General features: G+C 37.4%; 1 protein-coding gene and 1 long non-coding RNA gene across 6 annotated transcripts in view; one reads left to right on the forward strand and one right to left on the reverse strand.

The window, feature by feature from the left end:
• The window catches only part of LOC128904875 (uncharacterized), a 26675-nt gene extending 17634 nt beyond the window's left edge, over nt 1–9041 (reverse strand). The window contains exons 1-4 of one of the 3 annotated variants that reach the window (XR_008464661.1): nt 8839–9041; nt 6265–6401; nt 2862–3001; nt 879–1146 (exon numbers count right to left, since the gene is read on the reverse strand). This is a non-coding gene — a long non-coding RNA (uncharacterized LOC128904875). Of the gene's footprint in view, nt 1–878; nt 1147–2861; nt 3002–6264; nt 6442–8838 lie in introns of all 3 variants that reach the window. The other 2 variants (XR_008464662.1, XR_008464660.1) reach the window with 2 other exon arrangements.
• PRPF4B (pre-mRNA processing factor 4B) overlaps nt 9006–26939 on the forward strand; it is a 23098-nt gene continuing 5164 nt past the window's right edge. For 2 of the 3 annotated variants that reach the window (XR_008464658.1, XM_054189784.1), the window contains exons 1-10: nt 9015–9142; nt 13010–14203; nt 17261–17434; nt 17687–17842; nt 18580–18661; nt 20224–20434; nt 22852–22925; nt 24388–24478; nt 24849–24996; nt 26256–26393. Coding sequence is in view for 1 of the 3 variants with exons in the window: in XM_054189784.1 (XP_054045759.1) it covers nt 9105–9142; nt 13010–14203; nt 17261–17434; nt 17687–17842; nt 18580–18661; nt 20224–20434; nt 22852–22925; nt 24388–24478; nt 24849–24996; nt 26256–26393 (2306 nt within the window). In the remaining 2 variants the exon portion in view is untranslated. Of the gene's footprint in view, nt 9143–13009; nt 14204–17260; nt 17435–17686; nt 17843–18579; nt 18662–20223; nt 20435–22851; nt 22926–24387; nt 24479–24848; nt 24997–26255; nt 26394–26939 lie in introns of all 3 variants that reach the window. The other variant, XR_008464659.1, reaches the window with a different exon arrangement.

Consider the following 26939-nt stretch of genomic DNA (forward strand, 5'->3'; position numbering starts at 1 on the left):
GAATTCATTAGACTATAAGACAACTTTTAAAGTCAGAAAGTGATTAGTTAAACTGAAGGCACCTATTGTGAAAATGTTTTCTAATAACATAACAGACATGTATGGCCATAAACAACAACAACAAAAGAACATCCCCAAAACAACACTCACGCACTTAGAAGAAACTTAGAGAAACAGAATGTACACTAACTTCTCTACCTACATACTAGGAAAGCTATCATTAGAATATTGTGTGATGCCTGCTCATGGATGGGTGGCTACCAGAGATCACTATCTTTATTAAAGAAAAAAACGTATTTTCTGAATAACAGGAAAGCATCAAATGCATTCTCAAGTTCTCTTTGGAAGAGAGGATGCCCTTGAGGTCAAAGTCTTAGTGTGAACTCTTAAAACTGCAGATAAGTGCATTTTTGCATTAGCTGGTAAGATTGGTGCTGCAATAAACATGCCTCTTAGAAATACAGCCATGACTTCAAAGCAAGCTGTACATTGTCAGTTTTTTCATCTACTTTACATGCAGAATTCCAAGAAGTCTTATAGCACATCTCTTGGCTCTTCAAAGAGCACCTCAGTGGCTCTCCTTTGTTATTGCTTCTAAGAAAATGTAAGAGAAAGCCTTTAGAAACACCTTTTGATCTGCCCCTACTTACTTTATTCAAAAGACCAGTACTATCACAAACCAAGAAGAAAACTATTTGAATAGGATACTTTATTTTCGTTCAGGCTATCTGTGGGCAACTTTCTTGTAAAAATAGAAAAGTAAATAAATAAACAAACAAATGTGCCACATTACCAATTGTTCTGCAATGAAGATCTACACAAGTACTTGGAGCATAACAAACAAAATGCAAGTTTTACTATAATACGGTCATACTTACCGTAGGTACTACATGTAAATTAACTTCAATCCTTCTTTCTAGTTGCTTTTGTGCTGGAGCACACAGGATTATCTTCAGCCTTCTTTCTTCTCTTTCATTTGTTTTTCGTTTGTGGGGTTTTTTTTGGGTTTTTTTTTTTTTCCTGATGGATTTGTTTGTGATGCCCATTTATCTGATGTCTGGTTCAAAACCAGGTACCTCATTCCAAAATGAAGACAAAAGGGCTGTAGAAGTTTTGTGGTTTTCCATATGCTCTTTCAACTCTGCTCTAGATTGCCAATTAAGAAATAAGATAAGTATACTAATTCAAAAAGAAACCCAAAATACAGTATCAACCAATATTTTGCATTACCACCGGTGACTGAAAAGACTTGAGAATTTGAGATACTTCCAGCTGAAAGACAGAATTGTAGAGGGATTTTTGAGATAGCATAACCCTCATAATATAGTCAACCAACAGAGAAAAAAAACACCTTGACAATCATTCTGTGTTATGTTTGTGAAATACACACACAAAAAAGGGGAAAAAATAGCTTCCCAAAAAAGCCAGACAAGCCATTTGTTTGGTTGTGGGTTTTTTTGTTTGTTTGTTTTGGGGTTGTGGGTTGGTTTCGGTTTTTTTGGGTTTTTTTGGGTTTTTTTTTTTGGTTTTTTTTTTTTTTTTTTTTTTTTGGGGGGGGGGAGTTGTGGGGTGGGTGTTTGTTTGGGTTTTTTTTGTTTGTTTGGGTTTTTTTAACTGTTGGGCCAAATTAGATCCAAGTTGTTAAATATAGGTAATGTTGAGGAAAGAAGTATTCTATTTTACTTTTGCACATATTGTAAATACAATGAATATGCAGATGACTTACAGCAATGTTTAACTGCCATTCACACCCACCCTAGAAGTACAGATTATCAATCTTGGATGCATACTTTCATTATAAAATTGCCACAGTGCTGCTCAGCACAAAGAGAAAACCAAAGTGGAATATGCACAAATTATAATGACAGGCAGGCCATCACAATAAATACCCTTGTTTTTTTAAAAGTGACAAAGGAGGAAGGAGAATCATGATTTTCAGGAACCTCATGTGACCTGAATCCCTTGGGTTTACCAGATTACAATGTACCTATCATACAAAAGCTTCATCTAACAATGCACATTTTAAACAATTGTCTTTTCTAAGTTTCCTCAGCTAAACTTCCAATGTAGAAGATTATACACGAAGATAAAGAACAAGCTACATATTTACATAATGTAACTACTACGTTGCAAGGAAGTGATTTATTTTTGTTAGGAATATCCAAATACTAAGTTCCCTTTCTCATGCTGCTGTTAAAATAGCATAAAACTCTAATTACATTATTAAGATTAATATCAAGACCAGTGAAATGACAGCCATTTCCAACCTAAAATATAAGTTTAAAAAACACAGTGCTGCATACACTTTTAAATATATAGCATATTTTGTAAGACTAGGAAAAAAATTTGAATAAACCCATGAGACAATCAAGAAGATTGCCAGTATTCATTTCAGAGCAAGGGGAGTACTTTCATCCACAGAAAATATCATTTGGCACAGAGTCACTTAATTTGACTCAATCTTTTTGGTCCTGACATAATTGGCATATTACTGCTTTTGTAGGATTTAATTATTTTAGAAACAAAGTACCAAAATTTCTCTTTTTGCTTGCCTGTCTCCCTCCCCCCTGCCTACAAACAAGATATGAAAGGTGATATTACTTTTTATGTAAATGATTTAATCTCAAAACAGTTGCACCAACTCTGAAGGTGACTTGTAAAATCCATCAACTTAAGCAGTATGTATCAAATGTTCCATGCAAGGGCTTGGTAATATAAGACATTTCAGTACACTATTGTTTACAAATCCTGTTGTGTTATGGAGCCAATTTTAGGACCACTTACAGATTAAAGAAAAAAAAGTAAATAGCTTTTTTGAGATTGTACATTCAAGACAGCATTATGAATAAACAAACACTTACCTGATCCTCCATTCGGTATGCACCAGCTCCATGCTTCAGTGTGGTTTGACGGTCAATATATCACCACCAACACAGTATATGTTAGGACGTCATGATGGAGCTGAAGCCAGCGACCCTAAAGGGTCTAGATGTCACAGGACCTAAGGAAGAAATATGTGAAATTTTATACGCAACGTACTGTACAGTCTCACAGCCTAGTAACTATGAACACGCAGCACATACTGCTAAAGATTATAACATTTTTGGTAATTTATTTTAGTATGTTAAGGTAGATTCCCAACATATTTCCCACAACACAAAATAAATACTATATTAAAAAAACCTCATTAAGGTCCCTAAGCCAAAAACCAAAAATTAGGAATTACCAAAATTAAAGTTGCCTTGGTAACCCTAATTTCATTGCTTTTGTGTATATACGCTATGCCCACTAAACAATAAACCAAGGTTAATAAAGCACTACCCATTCTACACATGGAATTTTAGAAGGATCACGGGGTGGGGTGGTGGGAATAAAAATTTGTATACAGTCAAGTCAGGCAACAGAAGATTTTGCAAGGGTACCTACCCACATAGATGAGTGTTTGACTTTGCTACCTTTACTGTGAGTTTTCTTCAATTTTTGTGGGGTTTTAAAAACACGTTTAACATGATTTAGGCTTTGTTTTTTGAAAAAAAATAACTATGAGGTTAAAACATAAATTCCAGAATTCACAATGGGGAATTATATTTGGGCTGACTGGCACTGCTGAAACCCTTAGATACACCAGAAACTTCTGATGCTAGAACTAATTGCCATTTGAGTAATGACAGCAAAAGCAAATGGAAGTGGTTCCGGACCCTGTTACATTAATGGCGGTTCACGTATCTGAGACTCTAAATCTCCTTTCTGTCCACTTCAGGACAACGTGTTGCCCAAGTTATTTTCAGTGTCCGAGGCTCCCCACTCTTTTATTCTCTGCCCACTATCAGTGGCAGTTTCCTAACATGGCCAGTTCTGCTTGAGTTCTCCTTCTCTCATCACGTCCTCCAGCAAATTCTCATGGGTTTTCCAGCCCCACTGGTCTTTAGTATCCAACTTTTTTTTATATGCTCTCTTATGAAAGAATTAAATACTTTTGCAGCCAGGTACCAAGAAATCTGATAAGTTTTCTATATTCCTGTCCCTGCCTCCCTAAAACAGTTGTCACAATTAGTTTCCTGCAGTGAGGTATCTTGACTGTTAACTGCATTTTTCAGAGGCTGTAAAGAGGTGAAATCTCAACAGACTTTTGCATCAGGAGTTTGCCTTTCATTTATTCTAACAGAAGACAGTATCTGAAAATTGCTTAGATCTTTCCTGCAAGCCATGGACTATTAGGACTTTTTAAATAAAAGGTATCCACAGTCTTACTGGTTCCATTTGAAAACATGAACAGAAAGTTTTCTCCCAAACACATTCTAGAAAATTTGTTAAATCATTTTGGTTGATTTGCTTTAAAAGGGAGAGCATCAGTTAGAGGCAAAGAACCAACATAAAAGATTTCAGCCAGTATAGTTTAAACAAACAAAAAAGCAAGACAGGCGAGCAAGTGAAAATGGTATCTTTTAAATAAACAGCAACATTGGTAACAAAGCAGAGCATCTACAGCAGTAAAAAAATACAGTGCACTTTTATAACACTAAAAATGAAGTAAGCAGTTGAAGTATAAAAGAAGTGAGAGACAGGCAGGTGTATATCATAAATTCATTTAATCTCTGTTTTCAGAGGAAAGGGACTTCTTTAACATAATCTTGGGGAAAGTTTATTTATCAGCATGAAGAGGAACTGCTGCTAGAGATGTATAGCCTCTACCACTACTAAAAAATAAATTTCAAAATCAAATTTGACAGCATAAGAATTCACAGCCCCTGCCCCTCCTTTTGTTCACCCTGCAAGAGACAAAGCCGGATAGAGTCCTTTGAAAGTTGCTTTAGGATTTAAGAAGCGTTGAAGTTAGCTATAAGTATTGCTCATTTGATGGAACTAAAGTAAATATACACTGATTGATGAGCCGCTATACATTTACCCACCAGATTCACCCTGCTTCAGTTAACAAGATTATCTGAAGACAGCAGACAGAAATCAGAGACAGCGGGGCAAGCCTCCACATAGGTCTGTTCTAACCTCAAGTCTAGGACTTTGTAGGTCAAGGTCTGAGGAATTGGAACTGCAAACAGTATGAACTGCGACATGCGCTTTTGACATCATTAAGTGTCAGAAAAAGGAATCAGAAAGAGATTAAACACTTTGTCAAAAAAAGATCTAGACTGTAGATTGAACCTGGCTGGCCATCATTCAGAGTATCTGTTTCACAAAGCTAAAGTCAGAAAAGCTTCAGACATGAAGCGTCCTTCAGCTGTGACATTTTAAGCAGTATAGTATCCCCCTGCCTCCCAAGTCAAGGGTCTAGTTTGAACACAAAAAAACCCAACAAAACAGTGAGGTAATACAGTGTCTTCCTTATACAAAGCAAGATGGAAATAAAGCTCTTGCCAAGTAAGACAGCAAAATTGATGAAAGAAGATAAACTTGCTGCTACTAACTTAACAAAGAATTTCCTTTTAAATTAACAGACAAGTGGTTATCCAACCAAGCAATTATCAATTGCCAAAATAAGCCCATCAAAAACTCAAATCAACATAAAATGTACCCAAACCCCAAGCATGTTTATAGTATTTACAAAGCATTTGTTGCATTTTCTTTTATTTTTTTTTAACTGTTTAGTTTATAAAGAGACCTACTGAACGGAGGGAGAGAGGAATAAAAAAATAACAACAAAAAAAATCCATCTATATTTGGAAAAAAGGTCTCTCGCATCTCTCACATTCAGTACATGGATGCCGTTTGAAACTGTAACTATGGTTGCGCAGATGCTTGTAGACCTTGATCCATTCCTTGGCTGTATTAAAAGCCACAGTTTGTTATAATAGGTTAAAATTGGATTAAATACGTTAATTTATAATATAAGACATTGCTCCATGTTAAACAATTGTTAACGTAAAAATTCAAGCTTAACTCCTATGTAGTTTTAAAGTGGGTTTTTTGCTTATTTAAACGATGTGAGGCTGAATTTGGCTGAGATACGCAGCATTTTAGAAGAAAGAGCAATTATTAATTATGAAGAAAAAATTTGACCACAGGGGCTCTGGTGGCAAAAGCAAGGTTAGCTCAGCTCTAAGAATGCTCAATGCACTCCTCTTCCCCAATCTCAAAACAAAAAAAGAAAAAAAGAAAAACCAGGATAACAAGCAGTTCTCAAAGATTTCAAACCACAATTTAAAATGACTTAGCAAAATACACACTTGCAGTGGAGTTATTTTGATGTGACTTATTGAGCATATGAAAAACATTGAAGGAAATAATACTTAGGAAACATCAACATACCCAAGCTTCAAAGGATTATTTTTAATGGTGAGGATGCAACACACATGTCCATTTTCTTCTAAGCACATCTGCTGACAGTCTAAATTTGGTCTGGAGAAAGTACTGGTTGGAGGTTGTGGGTTTTGCACAGAGGATTTCTGTTTAATGGGAAACGCAATCAAGATCACTAAGCCTTTCCTGTAAAGGTTTTGATACAAAATCACTCAACTTTGCAGCAACTTCTGGACTCTTTTCTAAAGCTCAACATTCAAAGACACAATATGAGGACAGGCAGTGTGATTAGTCTTTCAGGTCTTTTGCCTCTTTATCCCTGATGCAGATGGTAAACCGTCACTACACAGCCTATACAGATATCAACAACTGTTTTAACTTAGACAAGTAAACAAGAAATAACATTCCATAATCACATACAAGAATCTCTCAGAATGACAGACTGATAGCTTTGCCCTAACTAAGAAATTAAGAAACTTCAGTATACTCCACTGAAGTATTTTAGCAATTTGTACACTGTTTTCCTACTAACCAGTTAGGCTTTCATGTAGGCTAACAGTTTTAACAGATATAAAAGTTATACTGTAGCAAATAATGTCAGCAATTAGAACTTCAAAAGCTATCCTCATAGCAAGCATACCCTTTGTGTCAGGTCCACAAGCATAATAAATGGGCAGACAACAGTTCTTTGTAATGTTATAGTAAAACTCCCTTCAAGGGAATGAAACATCTGAAAAATACCAGCAAGCTGAAGACTTCTCATAATTTTTTTAATGTTTCTTCTCCACCTCAAAAATGTATAGAAATTAGCACAGTGTTAAAAAGATATTTAGAAAGGCTTCCTTTGTTTACATTTATCACAAAAATGCAAACAATATTCAAAACAAATGTAAAATATTTACAATTCTATAATACTGCCAAGGGCTTAAAAAGTTATTAAGTATTTAACCTACTAAATTTCTCAACAGAAAAATAAAATTAAGTAAACTTCCTGCATATGTTAACAGTGAATAGTAAGTTATAATCTTCAAAATTCATTACCTCCAGACATGATAGAAATTGTCAAAATAGTACCCCAAAAGTTGTTTTCTCACTACAGTTGTAAGGGACATAAGTTTTTAAATTTTTTTTCTCCCCCCAAAAAAGGAAGGAAATTACTCATTCAAGAGACAACTTATAATTTGTCAATACAAAACAGTTCTCCTTTTACTTAAGGCAACATTACTTGCATAAGCACTCATAAATCTTTTCACTGTTGTAGTCATAGCTATTTTGAAATATTGTGGATTTCAGCTGTCTTTTATGTGCGCTCCTTCACAATCTCTTAAGAGAACAAGTTAGACTGGACCACAGCCTTGACGGCAGCTTACAGTCACATACAATTAAGTGGAGACACTGTATGTCATTGGGAAGTACAAAAATACTCATTTTGCTTTTAGTTCTAAAAATAACTCTTTTTTTAGTTACTTTTCCTGCAGGACTTCTGCAATAATCTTCTATCAAAATTCTATCTCCTGCCCTTTTAAGCAGTAAAGCCTCAGAACAACCCCACCTATCCCAAAGATGATTTCAAAATTAGACTACACAACACATATTCAATCTAAACCCTTCAAAACCTACACTGCAACACAGATACAATGCCCAGCCTGGCTACAATCACAAGAATCAGACCACTACCACAAACTCCAGAGCATTCCTGTGACCCATCACCTTATTTCACATAAATTACCTGGTTTTGCACTGGCCTCACTGAACAATCAGAACTAAACCAGCAGTTCAACCCAGATGGCAAAAATTTGGTTTATATTAGCAGTAGCAGCCATAGAAACCTTGCTAAAATCAATCAATCACCTGCAACACCAAATGGTTAAACAGAGAAACACCCTGACTAGTTTTATGCGCAAATCCTTCAAGATTTTACCTGCACACTTGAAGATAAGCACTAAACATGTTCTTTTATTGAGGATAAAACACTTGCAACTAGTAACAGAAACACTTTTGTTTTTTCCCCTTCTTGCTTAAATGAAGTACAATTGGTACAAAAACAATATTTGTAGTCAATACAAAGACGAAGGACCACTGAAATACCGGAATTATGTCCTTTTGTGATTTAGGAGACACAGGTTATGTTACTCTACCAAGGTCCTCCATTGTCAGGGTGTAAACAGAGAGCACATTTAGCTAGCAGCAGCATCACAAAGCTTCGAAATAAAACGAATGAACCTTGATAGACGTACCTCCACAATAACGTTAAAGAGCCACTAAAATGCTAGTAAAGTTGAAATTATTGGAATATGAGGGTTAACTACCCCTAGAAATATTCAGAATCCACAACATAAAGCGAGACCAGACTTTGCAGAACGAAGAAACAACACCAAAAATTGAACGCTTACAACGCTTTTTAGAATTTTTGCAATCCTCACATTTTCTTTGTTTAAACCACGAAGATGTTTCACGGCAGCATTTACAGCTCGTGCCGAAACCCTCTCGTACATCTAGCATTGACCAGAGTCATGCGCCACAGAGAAGTTTATCACTGAGGCAAACTGCACGAGAATAAAAATATAATAAAATTTCACTTACGTGTAAAATCTCTGTGCAGATGTTTAAGCATATCCCGAGAACAGCAACCTACGCGAAGATTTCTTAGCAGCGGGAGCACCACCAGCCTCCGCTGCCACCGCCCCCATAGAGGGAAATGGTGGCACTTCCGCTCCGTTCCCCGCCCAGCACGCGGGGTTCACTTCCGCCGGCGGCCGCCCCCGCCTCAACCCGCCCCCTCACCTGACGGCGCCTGCGCCGCGGCCCCGCGTCTCCCCAGCGGCAGCGAAGGAGTTTGGAAGTTCAAAATGGCCGCCGCGGCGGAGCCCGAGCTGCGAGCCCCCGAGTAAGAGACGGGTTGGGGAAGGCTCCTCGCTGCGTGGCGCCTCGGGGAGGCAGAGGGAGATAAACGCGGGCGAGGGGAGGACGAGCAGCGGCCCGGGTGGAGGTGGGGGGAGGAGGGAGGGCGATGGGGGGAAGGCGGCCGCTCTGAGGGAGAGGGGTTGCTATAGGAGTCGCTCGCCCCGCCGTGAGGCGGCCCAGCGGGGCCGGGGCTCCAGAGCCGCCGCCTCCCGCCGGCCGGTGACCGAGAAAGCGGCGGCGGCGGGGAGAGGGGATGGGGGGGACACGGGCGCGCGCAGGAGGCCGCGCGCCGGCCGGCCCGTTGGGGGCGGGGGGAGGGGAGGGGAAGCGGAGCCGGGACCTGCGGGCGCGTGTCCTCGGTTCCGCGTGCGCCTTCCCGCCTCGGGGCGGGCGGGGGATGGACCGGGACGGGGGGGATGCTCCGGCGCTGCTCTCCCCGCCCCGGCACCTTCCGCACCTCCCGGGGAAGTAGGGGGCGGGGGGGGGGGATCCTCGCTCTCTGCACGGCTGGGAGGCCGATGCCCTCCCGGGGCGGGTGGGTGCCCGGTGGAGCTCGGGCATCCCTGAAGATGGGCCGGCGCTGCCCGGGATTTCCCCCGCCCCACGCACATGCACTGCGGCTCTGTGTCCGAGACGGGCCTCCCCCGGTGCTTCGCAGCTGCCCCTCCGCCTTGCCCGCCGAGCCGCTGCCCGCCCGCACGCCCTGCGGCGAGCCCACCTCCCCCGAGTCCCTGGCGCTCTCGCGGTATAAAATTTCCCTGCGCTGGTGGAAGCGAAAAAGCGATTTGTTGCCGGCGGCCCCTCCTTCCAGCCCGCCAAATGACTGGCAACTCCCGGCTGCCGTGTGGAAGCGGAGATGGAGCTGCCGCTTCCCCCCCCGCCCCGACCGAGGCTTCGGGGGTGCGTTTTCCTGGCACCCGCCTTAGCGTCGTGAGATTTGAGGTTTGTCGACGCTCACAAGCTCCTGAACGCTTTCTTCTCTGGAACTTTTGCCCGCAGTTGACAACCTAATGCTTACTTTTTTGCTGCTCTTCACTATACAAACGTTTTAGCCATATAAACTGCTTTCTGTATTTTTTCTCTCTCTTTAAAAGTAGCGATTTGAGGGTTTTGTTGCTGTTTTTAATTGTGGGAGTAGAAAACAGGTAAGGAAAAGCAGTGCCTGTACATGTGAGATGTGTAAAACACATGAGCACATGAAGAAGAGTATTTAGTATTGTATAGAGAAACATAACTAAGAGCAATAAGGTAAAATCTGCTGATAGGAAGCCTGAATGTAGGAAAAGATGGGTGAAATCTTTTCACAGATCTTCATGAGCTTCCTATTGTTCTTCTCCTTGAATTCAGAAGTAAGAAAAAGCTGGGCTATAATAAGATCATGTCACAATTCCTCCACAGTTAAAGCCATTAGCACCTAAACATGTACTTACCGATCTGTCGCATCACCTTCTGAAATCTTCTTAAAAGGTTTCTCATCCATGTCACTGCACCTCTGAAGCATTTAAATGAAGTAAAAGTTTAGCCATGTTTTGATGTAGTTACAGGAAGTTAATAGGTTTTTGTACGTGAATCAACTCTGAAATATTTCATGCGTGTTAACGAATTTAATAGTAATTTTATAGTTGAGGTACCAATGCAAAGAAAGCTGGCAGTCATATTAGTGGTCTGTAGCAGCCTGAGATACTGCTGTGGTGCTGTATCTCATCTGGCGCCTCCACTACCAGCTTGCTTTTATGGAATGTAAGGTGGGGTTATTACATAAGATTAAAACACGTACGATAACAAAATAACTTCCTTATAAATTTTGATGTCACTTTCTGCTATTAAGAGGAGGAAGACTTAATCTGGAGCAGCTTGAATGGATATGATTTTTGTTGTTCTGTAATATTTTTGTAACATGTTGAAGTACTATTAATGTGTTATTGGGGACTTGTACAGCATCCTGTATCCAAATAAAAGAAATCTTGAAAGATGCACAGTTCCCTTAAAATTCTCCTTGTGACATTTCTCTGCCCTTTAGCCAGTTTATATCACTGACATGCTTGCTCTGGATTGCAAATCCAAGTTGAAAAAGTTTTCCATGTAATACTTTTTCCTTTTTTTCATGTCTTTTGTACCAAATGCAACATGGAGGAAAGTCATTTCAAGGCAGTTTGTCCTCTTTCTGTTACTCTGTTGTCATAATGGTGTGTAGTGTTGGGAAAAGCAATTAACAAAAACATCCTTCTTTATGCTTTGAGTAAGCAGAAGTAGTGGGAAAGATATAGTAGAAAAAGCATACAGCGTTTTGACTCAAGTCTCCGAGTATTGCATATTTTTAACTCAAATGGTCTGTTCCTCAAGAAGTTTCTCATTTCAGAGCACTGTAGTGTTGATGGTTTTAGCAAATAATTTTAATGTATGTTGCAGAAAAGTCTGCATTATTTAGTAGTGCTAGAATTTGCATTAACTCAAGCAGGAGAGAATCAGTAACTGTGCACTGTTTGAAGATCGTATCTTTAATTAGGAAGAAGCTAATCAGATTTGTAGTGAAGTGCCATCCTTTATGCCTGGCTTAGAATACCTCTGATGTATTTATTCTATTGGATTGTTGATCATATTCTTCAGAAACATCTGTTGTACGAAACTAGTAGAGTTCGGAAGATATCTCTACATTTCTGTGTACATCCCCCACCGCTCCTGACCATCATGTTTAGGGAATTTTTTTTCCGTGCATGAGGCTTGGGATACAGAAAGTTATTAGAGAGTTATCTAGTAGATTCCGAAACATTAGCTTAGGTGGGGTGAGTTTGTAGAAAGGTGAACTCTGGCATCTGTAATGTGCAGCAACAGATTTCAAAAGGCAAATATCTGTCTTACCACAGACAGTAAATTAATTGATATTCTGCAGATCAGGAGGTGTTTGCTAAACACTGTAAAAAAAATCTATTGGTAAGCCAGTTTCAGCATCTAAAGAAGATAAGTGAATGCATAATGTCAGGACTGAATTTTATAACTTTGAAGTTAGGAAGTACACTATTTAAATTGTTTGTTGCTGTGACTAGCTAATTGAAAGGATTTTTTTTAAAAGAAACACTACACGTTATTGTTTAAATAACCTGCTGTAGACTTATTTTCTGCTTTTTTGGCCTATGCTATTTTACAGGTCTAAAGATTACAGGTTTTTTTTCTTGGGAAGCCAATGGTCTGCTGTATACTATCAGAAAGCTTTTTGGAAATTAGACTTCCTTAATTTATGCTGTCCCCTGTATTGCATAAATAATATAAATACAGTAGGAATAGTTCTTGATTTTCTAACAGGTGTGAACATTTAGAGAAAGAAATAGCAGTTAAGAGAATCAGTTGACTCTGTGTGAGATCTTGCAAGATGGTTTTGTTAGGATAGTCATTGTCATCCTTTGAAATAAGTTTTGATCTTTGTAGCATGACTATCTTCTGCCATTTGAAAATACTTTTAAAAGGCGTAGCTTGGGTTAGGTATTGGAGTGGAGCAGCAGACAGATGGTGGACTGACAGGATGCATAAATATGTAGTACTGTTGTGTACTATTAACGGATATTGTCAGTATTGAATCTAAAAGCATAAGCATTGATTTCACCCATGTGTTTTGTTTTGTTAGTGCATTTGCTGTATTTCCTTTCCACAGTGTTTCTTTTTGCCATCACAGCTGTCTGTTCAGGAGGAAGTGTATCTGTGGTTATAACTTAGTTACATTAGTCGCACATTCGTAATTCTCCCAAAGGTAGGTAATTAAATGCCAGTTAGTTTCTATCATAAAAAAGACTGTCAACACAGGATTAAGGACTGCAGAGAGTTGATAGTACTGATTTGTATTTTTAATTTTTTGCAGGGTTGAAGATGCTGATGCATCTGAGAAAAGTGTAAATGAAGAAAATGGGGAAGTATCAGAGGCAGACCAACCTCAGAATAAGCACAGCCGACACAAAAAAAAGAAACATAAACACCGAAGTAAACACAAGAAACATAAACATTCTTCAGAAGAAGATAAGGACAAAAAACATAAACACAGACATAAACATAAGAAACATAAACGGAAAGAGGTAGCTGATACCTCTGACAAGGAAGATGGACCAGCTAAAAGAACTAAAATCGATTTTTTAGCTCCTCTGGAAGACTTGGAGAAACAAAGAGCATTATTGAAAGCTGAACTTGAAAATGAATTAATGGAAGGAAAAGTCCAGTCTGGGATGGGATTAATATTACAAGGTTATGAGTCAGGATCTGAAGAAGAGGGGGAGATTAATGATAAAGTGCGAAATGGAACAAGACCTACAGCCAAGTCAAACACTAAGGGGAAGTTAGAACCTGTGGACAATAAAACTAGTTCCAAGAAAGGAAGTAAGAGTGAATCAAAAGAAAGGACTAGGCACAGATCTGACAAAAAGAAAGGCAAGGTAGGCGTTGATGGAGTCAAAGAGAAGACAGCTAGAAGCAAGTCAAAAGAGAGGAGGAAATCCAAAAGCCCTTATAAGAGAAGTAAGTCTCAAGATCAGACAAGGAAATCCAGGTCTCCAATGCTTAAAAGGCGATCTCAGGAGAAAAACAGAAAGTCTAAGTCTCCCCAGGAGGATAGAAATAAGGCTGATGATAAAAGTAAGTCAAGAGATCGCAGAAAGTCTCCAGTTGTTATTGAGAACAAAAGTAGAGATCGTGGCAGAAAATCTAAATCTCCAACAGAACTAAGAAGCAAATCCAAAGATAGAAGATCACGGTCCAAAGATAGAAAACCTAGGAGATCAGAGACTGACAAAGAAAAAAAGCCAATTAAATCTCCTTCTAAAGATGCTTCTTCAGGGAAAGAAAACAGGTCCCCTAGGCGACCTGGCCGTAGCCCAAAAGGAAGAAGCTTATCTCCCAAACAACGTGAAAAGTCAAGGAGAAGCAGGTCCCCTCTCTTCAATGATCGTAGATCTAAACAGAGTAAATCCCCTTCTCGAACCCGGTCTCCAGTTAGAAGAGTGAGGAGTAGGTCTGCAGAAAGGAAAAGAAGAGAGTCAGAAAGGAGGCGTCTGTCTTCTCCCAGGTAATGTAAAGATGTCATGAACCATCACAAAAATGCATTACAGGATGAACTGAACTGTCTTCTTGTTTGGTGTTTATCTCTTTGTTTTATTCTGGAAATAGCTATTATAAGAGGTAATGGGATTGTGCATTATATTGTGACCTGACTTTGTTTGCATTCAGTTTTTTAAAAATACTCCCCCAGCTGTCAGACATGCATATTTAGTTTTGGTTGTTAAAGTGCCGAGTTATTTGCTGTTCACAGTATTGCTAGGAATAAGTCTTGTAACTCAGGTTCTCCTTTTTTGTCACTTGGTTGGCTTCAGAATTTGGCTTCTACTTTGTTTCTTAGTTAATAGTTCAGTTGCTTTCAGCAATTTCTGTGGAGTGAGAGTCCCCTCCGCTCTTCCGTGTCCTTGTTGGCTAAAAGTGGGTAATTAACCCCTTTTCCCTCTCAAAAAAACCCCTAATGATAGAGTCAGCATGTGTGAATGTTAGCAAATCTTTTATATCAAAATGTCCTTCTCACAGTCATTTTTTTTCTTAAAAATATTTCGTATTTTTCATTTGTTAGAGGTATGGTAGTGTTACTTCATTACTGGTCTGTTGTATATGATTACCATGCTTTGCATACATTTGAAGGAGACAGACTGAAATATTTTTAATGTGTTTTTAGTTTTAGCATTTTTTTAAAAAGACAGTTTAGCCTGTGAAGGCAGTTACCTTGAAATTTAATTTAATATCAACCATGAGACAATAATTACTAACATCTCCTTCTCTGAAGCTGAAAAGGCCTGGATGGTAAGTTCACAAACAGAGAACAATATAAGTGTATACGTTTTTGGAAGTTAATTCATTAAATGTAAGAAGTTCAACAGGCAGAAGAGTACAGCATTACTTTTGGATAATGAATAATTTAAAATGTTTTGTCATGGGGTTTAGTTTCACCCATGCCAAGAATAAAGAGCAAAGTAGTATGAATTTAAAACTGCATATTGTAACCACAAAGATCTAGCTGTATATAAATGCCTAATAAATGTGAAAGTCTTTCTGCCTGCATCACTGAATGCTACTCTGGTTTGAAGTTTGGGGTTATCTTCTACAGGCACGTTATCAGCTTATTTGTCTGTACTACTTGCTTAGCAATACTGCAGGTGCTTTGGAGGATGGTTCCAGTGGTGTTAACCAGAGTAAGCAAGTATTGTAAATGCTAGCAGTTTATCTGACTGCTCTCTGGTGAATTGGGAATGTATCAGCACAACCACCATGTTTCTTTGACATAGTATTTGACTTTTCTTCCATAGCATTTTGCATCTTTCAGTTTTCATTTCTCATGACAGCTTGCATTGCAGACAGTTTGAATTAGTTGTCTAGACAGTATTTCAAGTGAGGCATGTGTCGAGAATTTTGGTATCAAGTTCATACTTCTATAACACCGTGCTGAGCGGCATGTGAGTGGAGGACTACTAAGAAATATTTTTTGCTGCAAGTGTTTGCAAATCAGCAGGAATAATCTTTCTTTGTGGGACATCCTGAAGTAACTCCAACTATGTTGGAGTTTTAACTACCTGTAATTACTCAGGCTGTCAGAGAATTTCAGGAGCTTTACTGAACAGTTTTAACCAAAAATTCCCATTCATTTTATTTTTCATGTTTGTTTCCAGTATTCTAATCATGTAGGATACTTCTCAGATCTTTGACTGAAGTTACTTGTTATATAACATACTATGAATTTCTAATGAGCTTCTACCTTTTGTCTCATACCTGTGATCCCCGAACTGATTTAATTTTTTTACAGTTATTTTGATTGGGTTTCAGCAGTACAACCACTTTGTTAGCCAGGAAACCTGGAACTTTCAGTTCATCCTGTGACTTTTTCTGTAATATTGTTCACAAGAACATAATGTAAATTAAATGGGTTAAAGGGATCTGTCTGCTCCAGCTTTTGAGTCTGGAGTAATTTCTTGTAGAAACTGCCAGTACTTCTGCATGTGCATAAATTTTCAGCCTGTCTTACTGTTTACTATTTTGCATCAGTTCTGTATGTGTAGTCATTATACGTAGCTAAGGTAACTGAAGCTAACAGTCTTAAAAGAAACAAACAAAAAAAAAACATTATAGAATGGGTGGAATTAATCTTTCAGACCCAAGAGATTTTGTTCATTGATGAGAGATAACACTTGAAATAACTTGTCCCAATTTGATTTAAAAAAAAAAAAAAAAGCAGGGGGTGTTGGAGGGGAGGAGATGAAGTAGCGATATTTTCTTTGAACAACGGTGTGGAAATATTTTCCAAGAATTTCTGTTGCAGTGTCACTAGAATAGTTGTTAAATATTTTTAACTTCTATCCTGTCCAATTTTTAATTGAAGTCTTGTGGTTGTGGAATACAGTTAAGCTTTTTAATGTAGTCGTCCCATCAAGGATTTTTTTTTTTCTTGAATAGTTGTGAATCTGTATAGCGAAGATTGAGCAAATTTTGAATAGTATATAGTGTCAAACTTGAATGATTTTTTTAATTCGAGAAGGGTTATTTTACATGGTAATTAAGAATTTTAGTTTTCATCTGCTGTATTAGAACATGGGAAATGTTGAAGCTGTGCAGTTCTAGTGCCCAAATTTAAGTAGACATTAAAGTCATTGCTGTGGAGTAGTATGGTCCTAAATTTCAATACTGTGTGGTAAAGTTGCTGAGAAAATTCTGAAGGAGGAGTTATTGGGTTTTATTCACTGTTCAAATACTGTTTCTAATAAACATGAAAATAGGTCACTGTTTATCTAAGACTTAAACACAAGCTTTGTTTTAAAAACCTCCCTTAGCTGTGTGGTAGTAATTAACAAGTTCTGTTTTCATAGCTGTCCTGAACTAGACCTATGTATGGGCACACATTTCCCAGGGTGGGCAGGCACACACAAGAAGGGCAACCAGCTCTGCAGCATACTTACCCCTCCCTCCTTCAGAAGCCCATCTGGTGGCCCCTCACCTGCAGTAAGCTTTTAAAGGGAGCTTTTAGAGGGAGTTGTGTTTTTGTTTTCAGCTTGCTCCTGATTTTACTGCTGTTCTCTTCCTCTATTTTAAGAACGCGGACCAGAGATGATATTTTGTCTAGACGTGAAAGATCAAAAGATATTAGCCCACCCAGTAGATGGTCCCCATCCAGAAGAAGGTCTCGGTCCCCCATTAGAAGGAGGTCTCGTTCACCCCTTCGACGTAGCCGATCTCCAAGAAGGCGGAGTAGATCTCCTCGGAGAAGGTAGACACACTGCATTTTTAAATGTATTTTGTAAAATATTACTAAAAGAATATCTTATGTGTAAAAAGACAATGCATTTTTTGTCCACATTTATACATGCCAGCACAGTTGAATTCATACTGTTCTCCATTAATGCATTTGTTTTATTACTTGAAGTTATTATGTACCTATGTGTTTTATGAATAGGTTTTCCTCTTCAAAAAAGAAAACCAAACCAAAATGCTCAAATCCAAACCCCCTTATTGTTACCAGGGATAGAAGCCGAAGAAGTAGATCTCGCCTTCGAAGAAGATCCAGGTCACGTGGTGGCCATAGGCGTAGGAGCAGAAGCAAAGTTAAAGAAGACAAATTTAAAGGTAGTCTTTCTGAGGGTATGAAAGCTGAACAGGAGTCTTCATCAGATGAAAAGTAAGAATTAACTTCTAACTTGCGCTGATTATCTAAAAATACAGATCCACTAATACGGAGAATGAACTGACATTTGTCTTCATGGTGTAGTTTTCGGGTTGTCACTTAAAACCTTAATCATGTTTTCGTACTTGTGATCTTGTCAAGTTACTCTTGGGATGATCTGGAAAACTTTGGAGTATGCAAGAAATATCAAGTCCTGTTGGCTACTGGGCAGACCATGTTGTTGGTTTCTAAATTCAACTTGATCAGTATCTTGTGAAAATATTTGGCATGTTTCTTTAAGCGATAAGCTTGAGGAAAAACTATAAATAGTTGAAAAGATTAATTGCTATCTGCAAATTGGTTTTATATTTGCTAAATATCTATGTAATCCAATTGTGCAAGAGTATGCATTCTTAATCAAATTATCAAGGAAGAATGATGCTGAAATAAAAATGAACAAAGGTTTTTTTTGTGGTTTTTTTTTTTCTTTTTAAAAGCAGTTACTGTTAATTGTTTACAGTTAAAAATTAAATACTCAGAAGTCCCAATGAAATACCAAAAGATAAATTTTTCTCTGTGAGGAGGTATAAATATACACACTGGGGTTTAATACACCTTTGCTTTCTGAGTCAGTTGAACAGCTATTGTTTAATATATTGTGCGCTTTCTACATCGAAGAACTGCATTTGGTAAAAATCAGCAGATAATCTTATGTTTATGATGTTATATAAAAAGTAATTGTATTTTTATAGTCTTGAAGACTTTGATTTGGAAGAAGAGGATGAAGAAGCAGAGATAAGACAAAGAAGACTACAGCGACAAGCAATTGTTCAGGTACAGGGTTATATTATCATGTAGGTTATGGAAACTAATTTTAGGCTTTAAGTGTAAAATGTTGTGATAAAGGAAGGCTCTTAACCTAATACTACATTATGATAGTAATTACTATTACTATATTTTTTTCCAATTAATTTATTGTAAATGTTAGTCTCAGTTAAACTGTATGCTTCTATTGCAACAACATTGCTTTTAAGACTGAAGAAACTCTTCTGGGAGTCATGTGCTATGGTTAAACCTTCTCTGACAGTCCTATGACATGTTAAAATGTTCTTCAGTTATCTTAATCTGTAGGTTTTCTTCATAGCTGTATCATTGATATCGTAGTGTCGATATAGCATTAAGTTACCTATCAAGTAACTTAACTGGTCAGTTTGTTTCAAGTAGAAGTTGTCCTTGTTCCTTTCCAAAACTTCATAAAGCCACTAAGATGGGTTCCCTCTTTATCAAAGTAGATAATGTATTAAGTTACACTTGTGAGCTCCCATGAACTTCTTATTCCTGATAAGAAAGTAACAGTAGTGACAGGTAATAGTGATTGAGACCCCGTAAAGGGAGCTGTGGCCAAAGGGGATGTAATTCTACAGCACAAATTAGTTGTCTTTTTTTAAAGTTGGGATTTGGCACACAGTTAGAATGTAGTAAGCAAATTGCTGTAGCATATTTACTTATAAAAAAACCCTGGGTTTTATGCTGCTTAAGATAAGCAGCACTAAAAATGCTGTTCATCGTTTGACTTTTTTGCAAAGCCCAGTGTAAAATCCATCAGAACTATGACTGAGCCAAAACCATAGAAAGTAGATTATTTTTAAAGGCCAGTTATACCTATTGTTGGCCCATGCAGGAAGGAAATTCCAGAGCTTCGTTCCCGAAATGGGAAACCTCTGCTTGTATTATTGAATAGTTCAACCTTGATAACTGAGTGATATTGCCATTTATTCAGTTTGATTTTTAACTTTTGGGAGAGGAAGTGACATTTGTATAATTTCACACTACTTGAGTTAAAAAAATTGTTTGTAAAGGTGTTGCCTTGAACTTTCTTAATTCATCTGAAATTTTTCAACAAGAGTGAATGAATAAACATGTTTTCTAGTTCAAATTGAAAAACTGAATCTAAAAACTTCTTTTCTGTACCATAACACTAATAAAAATGGAAAAGATTCTAGGATGTAAGATACAAGATCATAAATGTTTCCTTAAAGACTTTATTTCACTACTTAAGTGCCAGAATGGTTTAGTAATGAATCTATTGGTACTGACATTGTCACGCAGAACAAAATAGTTAATCTTCAATAAAAATAGCTTTTTACACAGATGTAAAAGCCTAAAGGACACACATGAATTTTTTAGTCATCTTTTGTGGTCTGGGCTGTGGTGCATTATAGCAAAATGAGTTTTCAAAAACCACATTCTGCAAACAATCTGTTGCCATTAGAGATGTAGGTGAATATGGAAAGCAAAGATTAAGGTTTCACACTAACCATTGAAAGACTCAGTATAAAAATGTTTACATTGTGATAGGCTGTGATGGTGAGATTAATAATTAAATTTCTTTTTAGAAATACAAAGGCCAGACAGAAGACAGTAATATATCTGTACCATCTGAACCAAGCAGTCCTCAAAGTAGTACGCGTAGTCGCTCAAATTCACCAGATGACATCCTAGAAAGAGTAGCTGCTGATGTTAAGGAGTACGAACGGGAAAATGTGGACACATTTGAGGCATCAGTAAAAGCCAAGCACAACCTCATGACGGTTGAACAGAACAATGGTAAGAATCAGAAATCTCTTCATAGTGCCATTTATGAAAGCTCAGCTCTGAAGCACAGCACTTAAAAAGAGACATTTTGCTTAGTGTCCTTATATACTTCCAGCTTTGGAAGTAGATGGACTTTTTGAAAAGAATTTGAAAATGTTTCCACGAATATTATGGTACTTAAAAGCATAACATTAAAATAAAACTTGCTCGTTGAGGAGGGTGGTATGAATCGCACATGCTCTCTATACTTCCAGTAGCTCTTAACACAATTCATGCTATAAATTTGGAAGAGCAAGTAATGATGTCTGTCTTCTTCATAGTTAAGAATCACCCTTTTTGACTTCCAGATCTTTCTTTTCACTCGTGCATGTTGTTTTCTTAGAAGCTTAATATGGTCCTAGTCTATTTTGGGGTGGGTTGGAAACCATGCCCCCTTTTGTCCCTTTTTTTTGGTCAAAGCCACTGTGTTAGAAGAATATAGGTGGGTCAGTAGTAATATAGAATGCTTAAGGCTTTTGAGAGTCTTTGCTAGTAGGTCCATTTTGGTAGCATAACTTCTTGATGAAGATATGGCTTTTTCCTCCTCTTCCTCCCTGCACATAGTCTATGTGTCTATATGCACATACTGAAATGAAATACCTCTTGCCATAAAACCTGCCTTGTGTGTGCTGCCTGCAGCAAAAGGAACTACGTCTTCCAAGTAGTGAAAAGGTGTGACTAGTTGCTGTGTGGACATACTTGAGCTAGTTTTAACTACTTCAGTTTCTCTTCACGGTTTAATTGCAACAGCACGCTGTTTAACAAGGGCTGTGAAACCTGCCCAACCCCTCAGGAAATGGTTGGACAGTTAGCTTGTATTTCGTGTCATGTGCTAGATGTATCCCTAGGGGCTAAATATGCTACGTTCTAGTGGCTGCTTCTCTTTGAAGTAGTAAAGCTGCATCTCTTGGGACTGGTTTACTGCTCTGTAGTTTGTCCTAGTGTTGCCTTGGGCAGTGTGTTTTCAGATTGTTCTCCTGCAATGTAGGTGGAAAGAACTATCTTATGCACTTCTCCTTATTTGCATACCACAAGTTTAGACTTAAATCTTCGTATGTGTAACAGACAGTATCTTTTTCCCTTTTTTTGTCAGAGGCATGTACTGCTTTCTAATTTTGTCCACTAAAGTATATGAAAATATAAGTGTTAACTACATAGTCATTTTAAGATAGGAAAAAAGGTTTGTTTTTAAAAACAGATCAGTTACACTCAAATCTGGGAATTTTCATATATTGGTAGGATTCCAGGTTGGAGGTGGCTATAACAACAGATGGAAGCAGTGAATCACCTTTTTTCCGAAGAGCCATTTTTTATTTTTATCCTGACCTCCTAAAGGCAGGATAGTGAGTTGCAAAGGAACTAGTTAATAACTCATTGTAGCCCAGTGCAAGTGTGAGTAACTGGAACTAAAAAGAAAATTTGAAGAAGTTCCTAGAAGGGTCTATATCTTGAAACAGTGGTGTAGCCTGTCTCCCCAGAGTGTCAGGTGACCTTGAAATGACGGTGTCAGCACGATGGATGAGAGTTTTTGATGGTGTCAAAAGATTTCAGTCTAGTTATTTTGTATGAAAGTGGTTGGCCATGAGACCTGAAGAATCTGAGGTTAACCGCTTATTTTTCTCCATTGACTAATGCCCTAAAGGGAGATTTACCATGGTCATGAAGGGATGCTACCATAATGTGTGTTATGAAATAGTTTGAAGTTTATTTGCTTTCACTAACATGTGCTTAATTTATATTTCTTTGCTTTTATCAAGCAAGTAAAATGTCTTTGGGACTTTAAAGATGATTAAAAGGTGAGAAAGGGATAATCTTGCCCACATTAAAAATGTTTCTCTTAAACATAAGAGTTAACGTTGTCTTTTGCTAAAAGCTACACACAAGGTCCTTTTTGTCAGGGTTGAAGAAAACATTTACCAAAGAAAGAACTTTTGAGTTTACAACTTTAGTTTTTAGTAAAAAAAAGATACCTTATGATTAGCAGAAAAGCCAGAACTTGTATATTTAAAAACATGTCTGTATTTTTTTTATATATAGACACGGTCATTTTATATATCTTTTTATACATACATATATATATAGTCATTATCTGTAGGAATCATGTAAGTATGTACTGTTTCTTTTCTGCTGTGTGAATTACTTGAAAGCTATTATACTTAATTTTTCAAGGAGGTGTAAGTTCTTGAGTACTTTGAAGAACTTACGCAATCTGAGTTTTGTATTTCTAGAATGTAAAATGATATTTGCTAAAAATATTAGTAAAGCTACCTGTTTGCCAACATACTGAGCTTAGATTATATTGTCAAGGTACCGAGTCACGAATTATACTGGTAACAGAGTTAATAGTTTGTCATCTTTTTCATGTTGAGTAATCTAAATTTCATTTTAAGGTTCATCCCAGAAGAAACTGCTAGCTCCTGATATGTTCACAGAATCAGACGATATGTTCGCTGCATACTTTGATGTAGGTAATTCTTGGAGATTAGATGTATGATTTTTTTTTTTTTGCCTGACTTTTGTTAGAGAGTTACTATCACTTGAGGTTTGTGGGGACTTTGATTTGTAAAAACATGTGTAACTGAGTGGATGGTACGTTATGAATCTTTTGATCAGCTGAGGCAGGCAAAGTAGTTCTTAATATTTCAGTGAAAGGAAATCTGCCGAAATCAGTGGGAGCTTTACCAGAGTAAGCAGTTAGGGAATTCACCTGTTTTTTGACTAGGGCCTATAATGGCACACGGTAACAAACTTATAAATAAGTTGCCCTTTAGGTTAATGTTACCATGGTGCGCTGTTCTAAATATGTGCTTTTTTCAGAGGTTCATGTATGGTTAATTAAAAAGTGTCTGTGTAAAATATTTTAATTTGCTAATGATGCTGTGTTGGATTAATGTAGTGTTTTGTTTGGTGGGGGTGGTTTTTTGGATGAAGAGATGCATTTCCTGCCTTTACTTTTGCACTATTCCAGCAGCTTTTCTCTAAACACGTTGAAGTAGCCTGCAGATCTTGGCAGTCCAGTGACTAGTTTTGAGACTTTACTTGCTGTTCTCTGTAAATCTGCCTCATTGTTCCTGATGCACAACACTGAGAAATAAGTTAAGACAGCAATTTTCTTCTTAACTTAGAAATTCTCTAGTTAATTTTGGTTTACGGTATGCATAATCTATTAGGTATGACAGAAGCATTCGTGACAAAAGGCTGCCATATTGTCACTCCAGTAACACTGGTAATACTAATAAAATTAAAAAAATCAAAACCCCTTTGAGCTGGAAAAAGATAAGTACTTGAAGGATAATGTGGGTGGTATGCTTTTTTATAAATTTGAAAGTTACAAAGAAGGATTTAAATGACTTGTAAGTGAGCGGTTCCCCCTTCCAAAAACTGTTGTTCAATTATTCTTTATTACTCATAGATTTGAACTTGTGGTAATACATTGCCAAATCTGTTAAGGTATGCCAATAGCAACTGTAGTAATTTTATGATCGTAAGTGTAGTAGTATGAAATCTGTGAAGTGACATTGAATGAACAGAAATTCAAGGCTTAAACAGTTACATTTTCCCCACGAATTGCTAAACTTCATTACTACAAACATACTATAAATAAAAAGACTTATTCAGGTGGTCCAAAATGTGAGTTCTGACCTGACTCATATAAATTTCTTGTGGATAGGAATTGAAATTTTACCCATTTATGTTTAGTAGTAGTTTCTGTTGGTTGTTCCCATCCTCTTTCCTTGCATCAGTCTTTAGATACTGGTATATAAATAGCATTTTGTGTTCAGTACTTTCTCTCTCCTACAAGATAAGTGTGTTTGTACCGTGCAGAGGAACAGTGTTTTGGTAGGAAAAAGGGGCTTTTGGTAAGTAAACAACAGGGAAAAACATAGAGCCCACAAGCAAAGCTGTTACTTTTCTTTTTATTTCAGAGTGCTCGTCTGAGGGCTGCTGGGTTTGGCAAAGACTTCAAAGAAAACCCCAATCTCAGGGATAACTGGACTGATGCAGAAGGCTATTACCGTAAGTTGTATTTGTTGATTTGCAAGGAGAGCTAGAATGAGGGTGCTGAATGGAAAGGATCCTCATGTAAAAAGTTATGTTATTTCAATGTAAACGTACTACAGTGCCCTCACTGAATGTGTAATGTAACGGATGAAATGAGCTTGCAGGTTTTAACCTCAGTTATGAAAAGACTCCAGAAGTACAGAATCATTTTGTTCCCCATAATTTCCGCAAAGCTAGGTGATACAAAACATTGTACACTATGGAATTAAGGGATTATACCGTTTATCATATTTTTCTGAATTAATAGAATGGTCTATTTTTCATAAAAAGCTTCATTATGTATGTCACTCATAACTCTTTAAATTGCTTGATTTTTATCCTTCAGGTGTTAATATAGGTGAAGTTCTAGATAAACGTTACAATGTCTATGGTTACACTGGTCAGGGAGTCTTCAGTAACGTAGTGCGAGCCAGGGACATGGCAAGAGCAAACCAAGAAGTAGCGGTTAAAATCATCAGGAACAATGAACTTATGTAAGTAATATTTTTGTTTAATAATAATAAAGCATATTATAACAATTGGAAGTTTTTCATGATGTGATTTGAATCTCCCTTTGTTTCAAGTGAAGTAACAGATCACAGCTGTGATTCCTGCCTTTTCTGCTAATATGAGCCAGATAATGGGAAGCGCTTGAGGACTATGTATCCACACTTCTTTACAGCTATCACAGGAGAAGGGTACTTGCATTTTCATCAGGCACTTTCTCATTTGCAAAACTGCAGGGAACAGTGGTAGCAAGAAACAAGGTTACAGTTAATTATGAGGCCTGCCTAGCCCTAAAATTTTTGAGATGGGAGTCATGAACTGTAAAAAATTTTGTTTTGATTAGCCAAATAGATTTGGTAGGCTGTGGGTTGGATCCTAATTGATCATCTGCGACTTACAAAAAGACATCTGTACATTAATTACTTTTGTATATTCTCTATATGTTTGCATATATATAAGCTATATAGAAGGGGATGGGTCTCTCCCCCTTGAAATGAAGAAAAAAAAATAAATAGGTCTTTCAGAATGAGTAAACATTAGCAAGTATGATCTATTAAACTATGTTACGTGAGGACTTGTCTATAATATTCATTTTCAGTATCTGCTGTAATATTTCTACAGTCATATGTTATGTCCTCTTCCATTAAAGTCAACTTAAATGAAAAATATTTTCCACGCCTTTTATCTTGGAAGTTTTAAAAATTGTCTTGCTGTGTGTATAACTAGACTATTTTGAGTTATATGAATAGGTATCTAGAAAAGTCTAAAAAGAGAGGGGGGTGATAAGCGATTTCAGTTTGTTGTACACACCCAAACTGATTATCTATACTTGACTCTATAGTCAGTTTAGCTTAAAACTGTTTTAATAATCTACGTGGTTAAGTACTTTTGTTAAAAAAAAAAAAAAAAGTAAACTTCTCACGTGAGTGCTGTTTGAAGCTAAAGTGTTGTATTACAGGAGGAAATCTAAGTTTAGCTTTACGTACAACCAGGAGGGAGATGCAAAGGATAAGTAGGTTACAAAGGCACGGTGAAGATTGAAGAATTAAATAAATGTAGCCAATGTGTAGACACTGACAGCAAACCACTGTTGTGACTTTTTTTTTTTTTTAAGCAGTGGTACCTTAAGTAATGACAAGACACTTCTCACTTCCTGATAATTATAACCATGCAAGTGAATGGCTAGATTTAAAAAAGGTATTAGGATGTTGCTGATTTTGTCTTTTAATCTTTTTTTTTTTTCCAGGCAAAAAACTGGCCTAAAAGAACTGGAATTTTTGAAGAAGCTCAATGATGCAGATCCTGATGACAAGTTTCATTGTCTACGATTGTTCAGGCATTTCTACCACAAACAACATCTCTGTCTGGTATTTGAACCACTCAGGTAAGACGACAAATGTTTGGCGTTCTCTGTAAAAAGTAAAGTACTTCTGTGAGTGATCTTTACCTTTCTGTTCTTGGCTATTGTTTTGATACCTTGTTCTATTGCCAAGACTCAAGAATGCAAGGAGCTTTCTTTTAAAACAAAGTAAACCTTTTTTTTTTTTTCTGGAGGCACAAATCCACAGAATACTGAACTATTTCTGGTTTACTTAAAGCATCATTGTGAACTTTGGGCAATATTTGAAACAAAATGATGTATTATTAAAGATGGGTCATCTCACCAGTGCTGCTCTTAATGATTTGTGTGTGTGTGTGTCACAATATTTTTATTAGTTTTCATAATTTTTTATTTTATGGTTTTGCATTAAAACTCCATTCCCAGAGAGGTTCAGCAAATACTGTGTATTCTGTGAAGAGTACATGTATAACAACAGTCTAAGGAAAAAAAATTGTTAGTGCTTTGCATGCTCACTTTTTCCCTTAACTAATTAGGCTTGTTTGGCAGGTTAATTGTAGATCCTGTGTTTTATGATAGATCTGGAAATAT

The sequence above is a fragment of the Rissa tridactyla genome, chromosome 2 (assembly GCF_028500815.1).
Source record: "Rissa tridactyla isolate bRisTri1 chromosome 2, bRisTri1.patW.cur.20221130, whole genome shotgun sequence".
In the NCBI taxonomy this organism is placed as follows: Eukaryota; Metazoa; Chordata; class Aves; order Charadriiformes; family Laridae; genus Rissa; species Rissa tridactyla.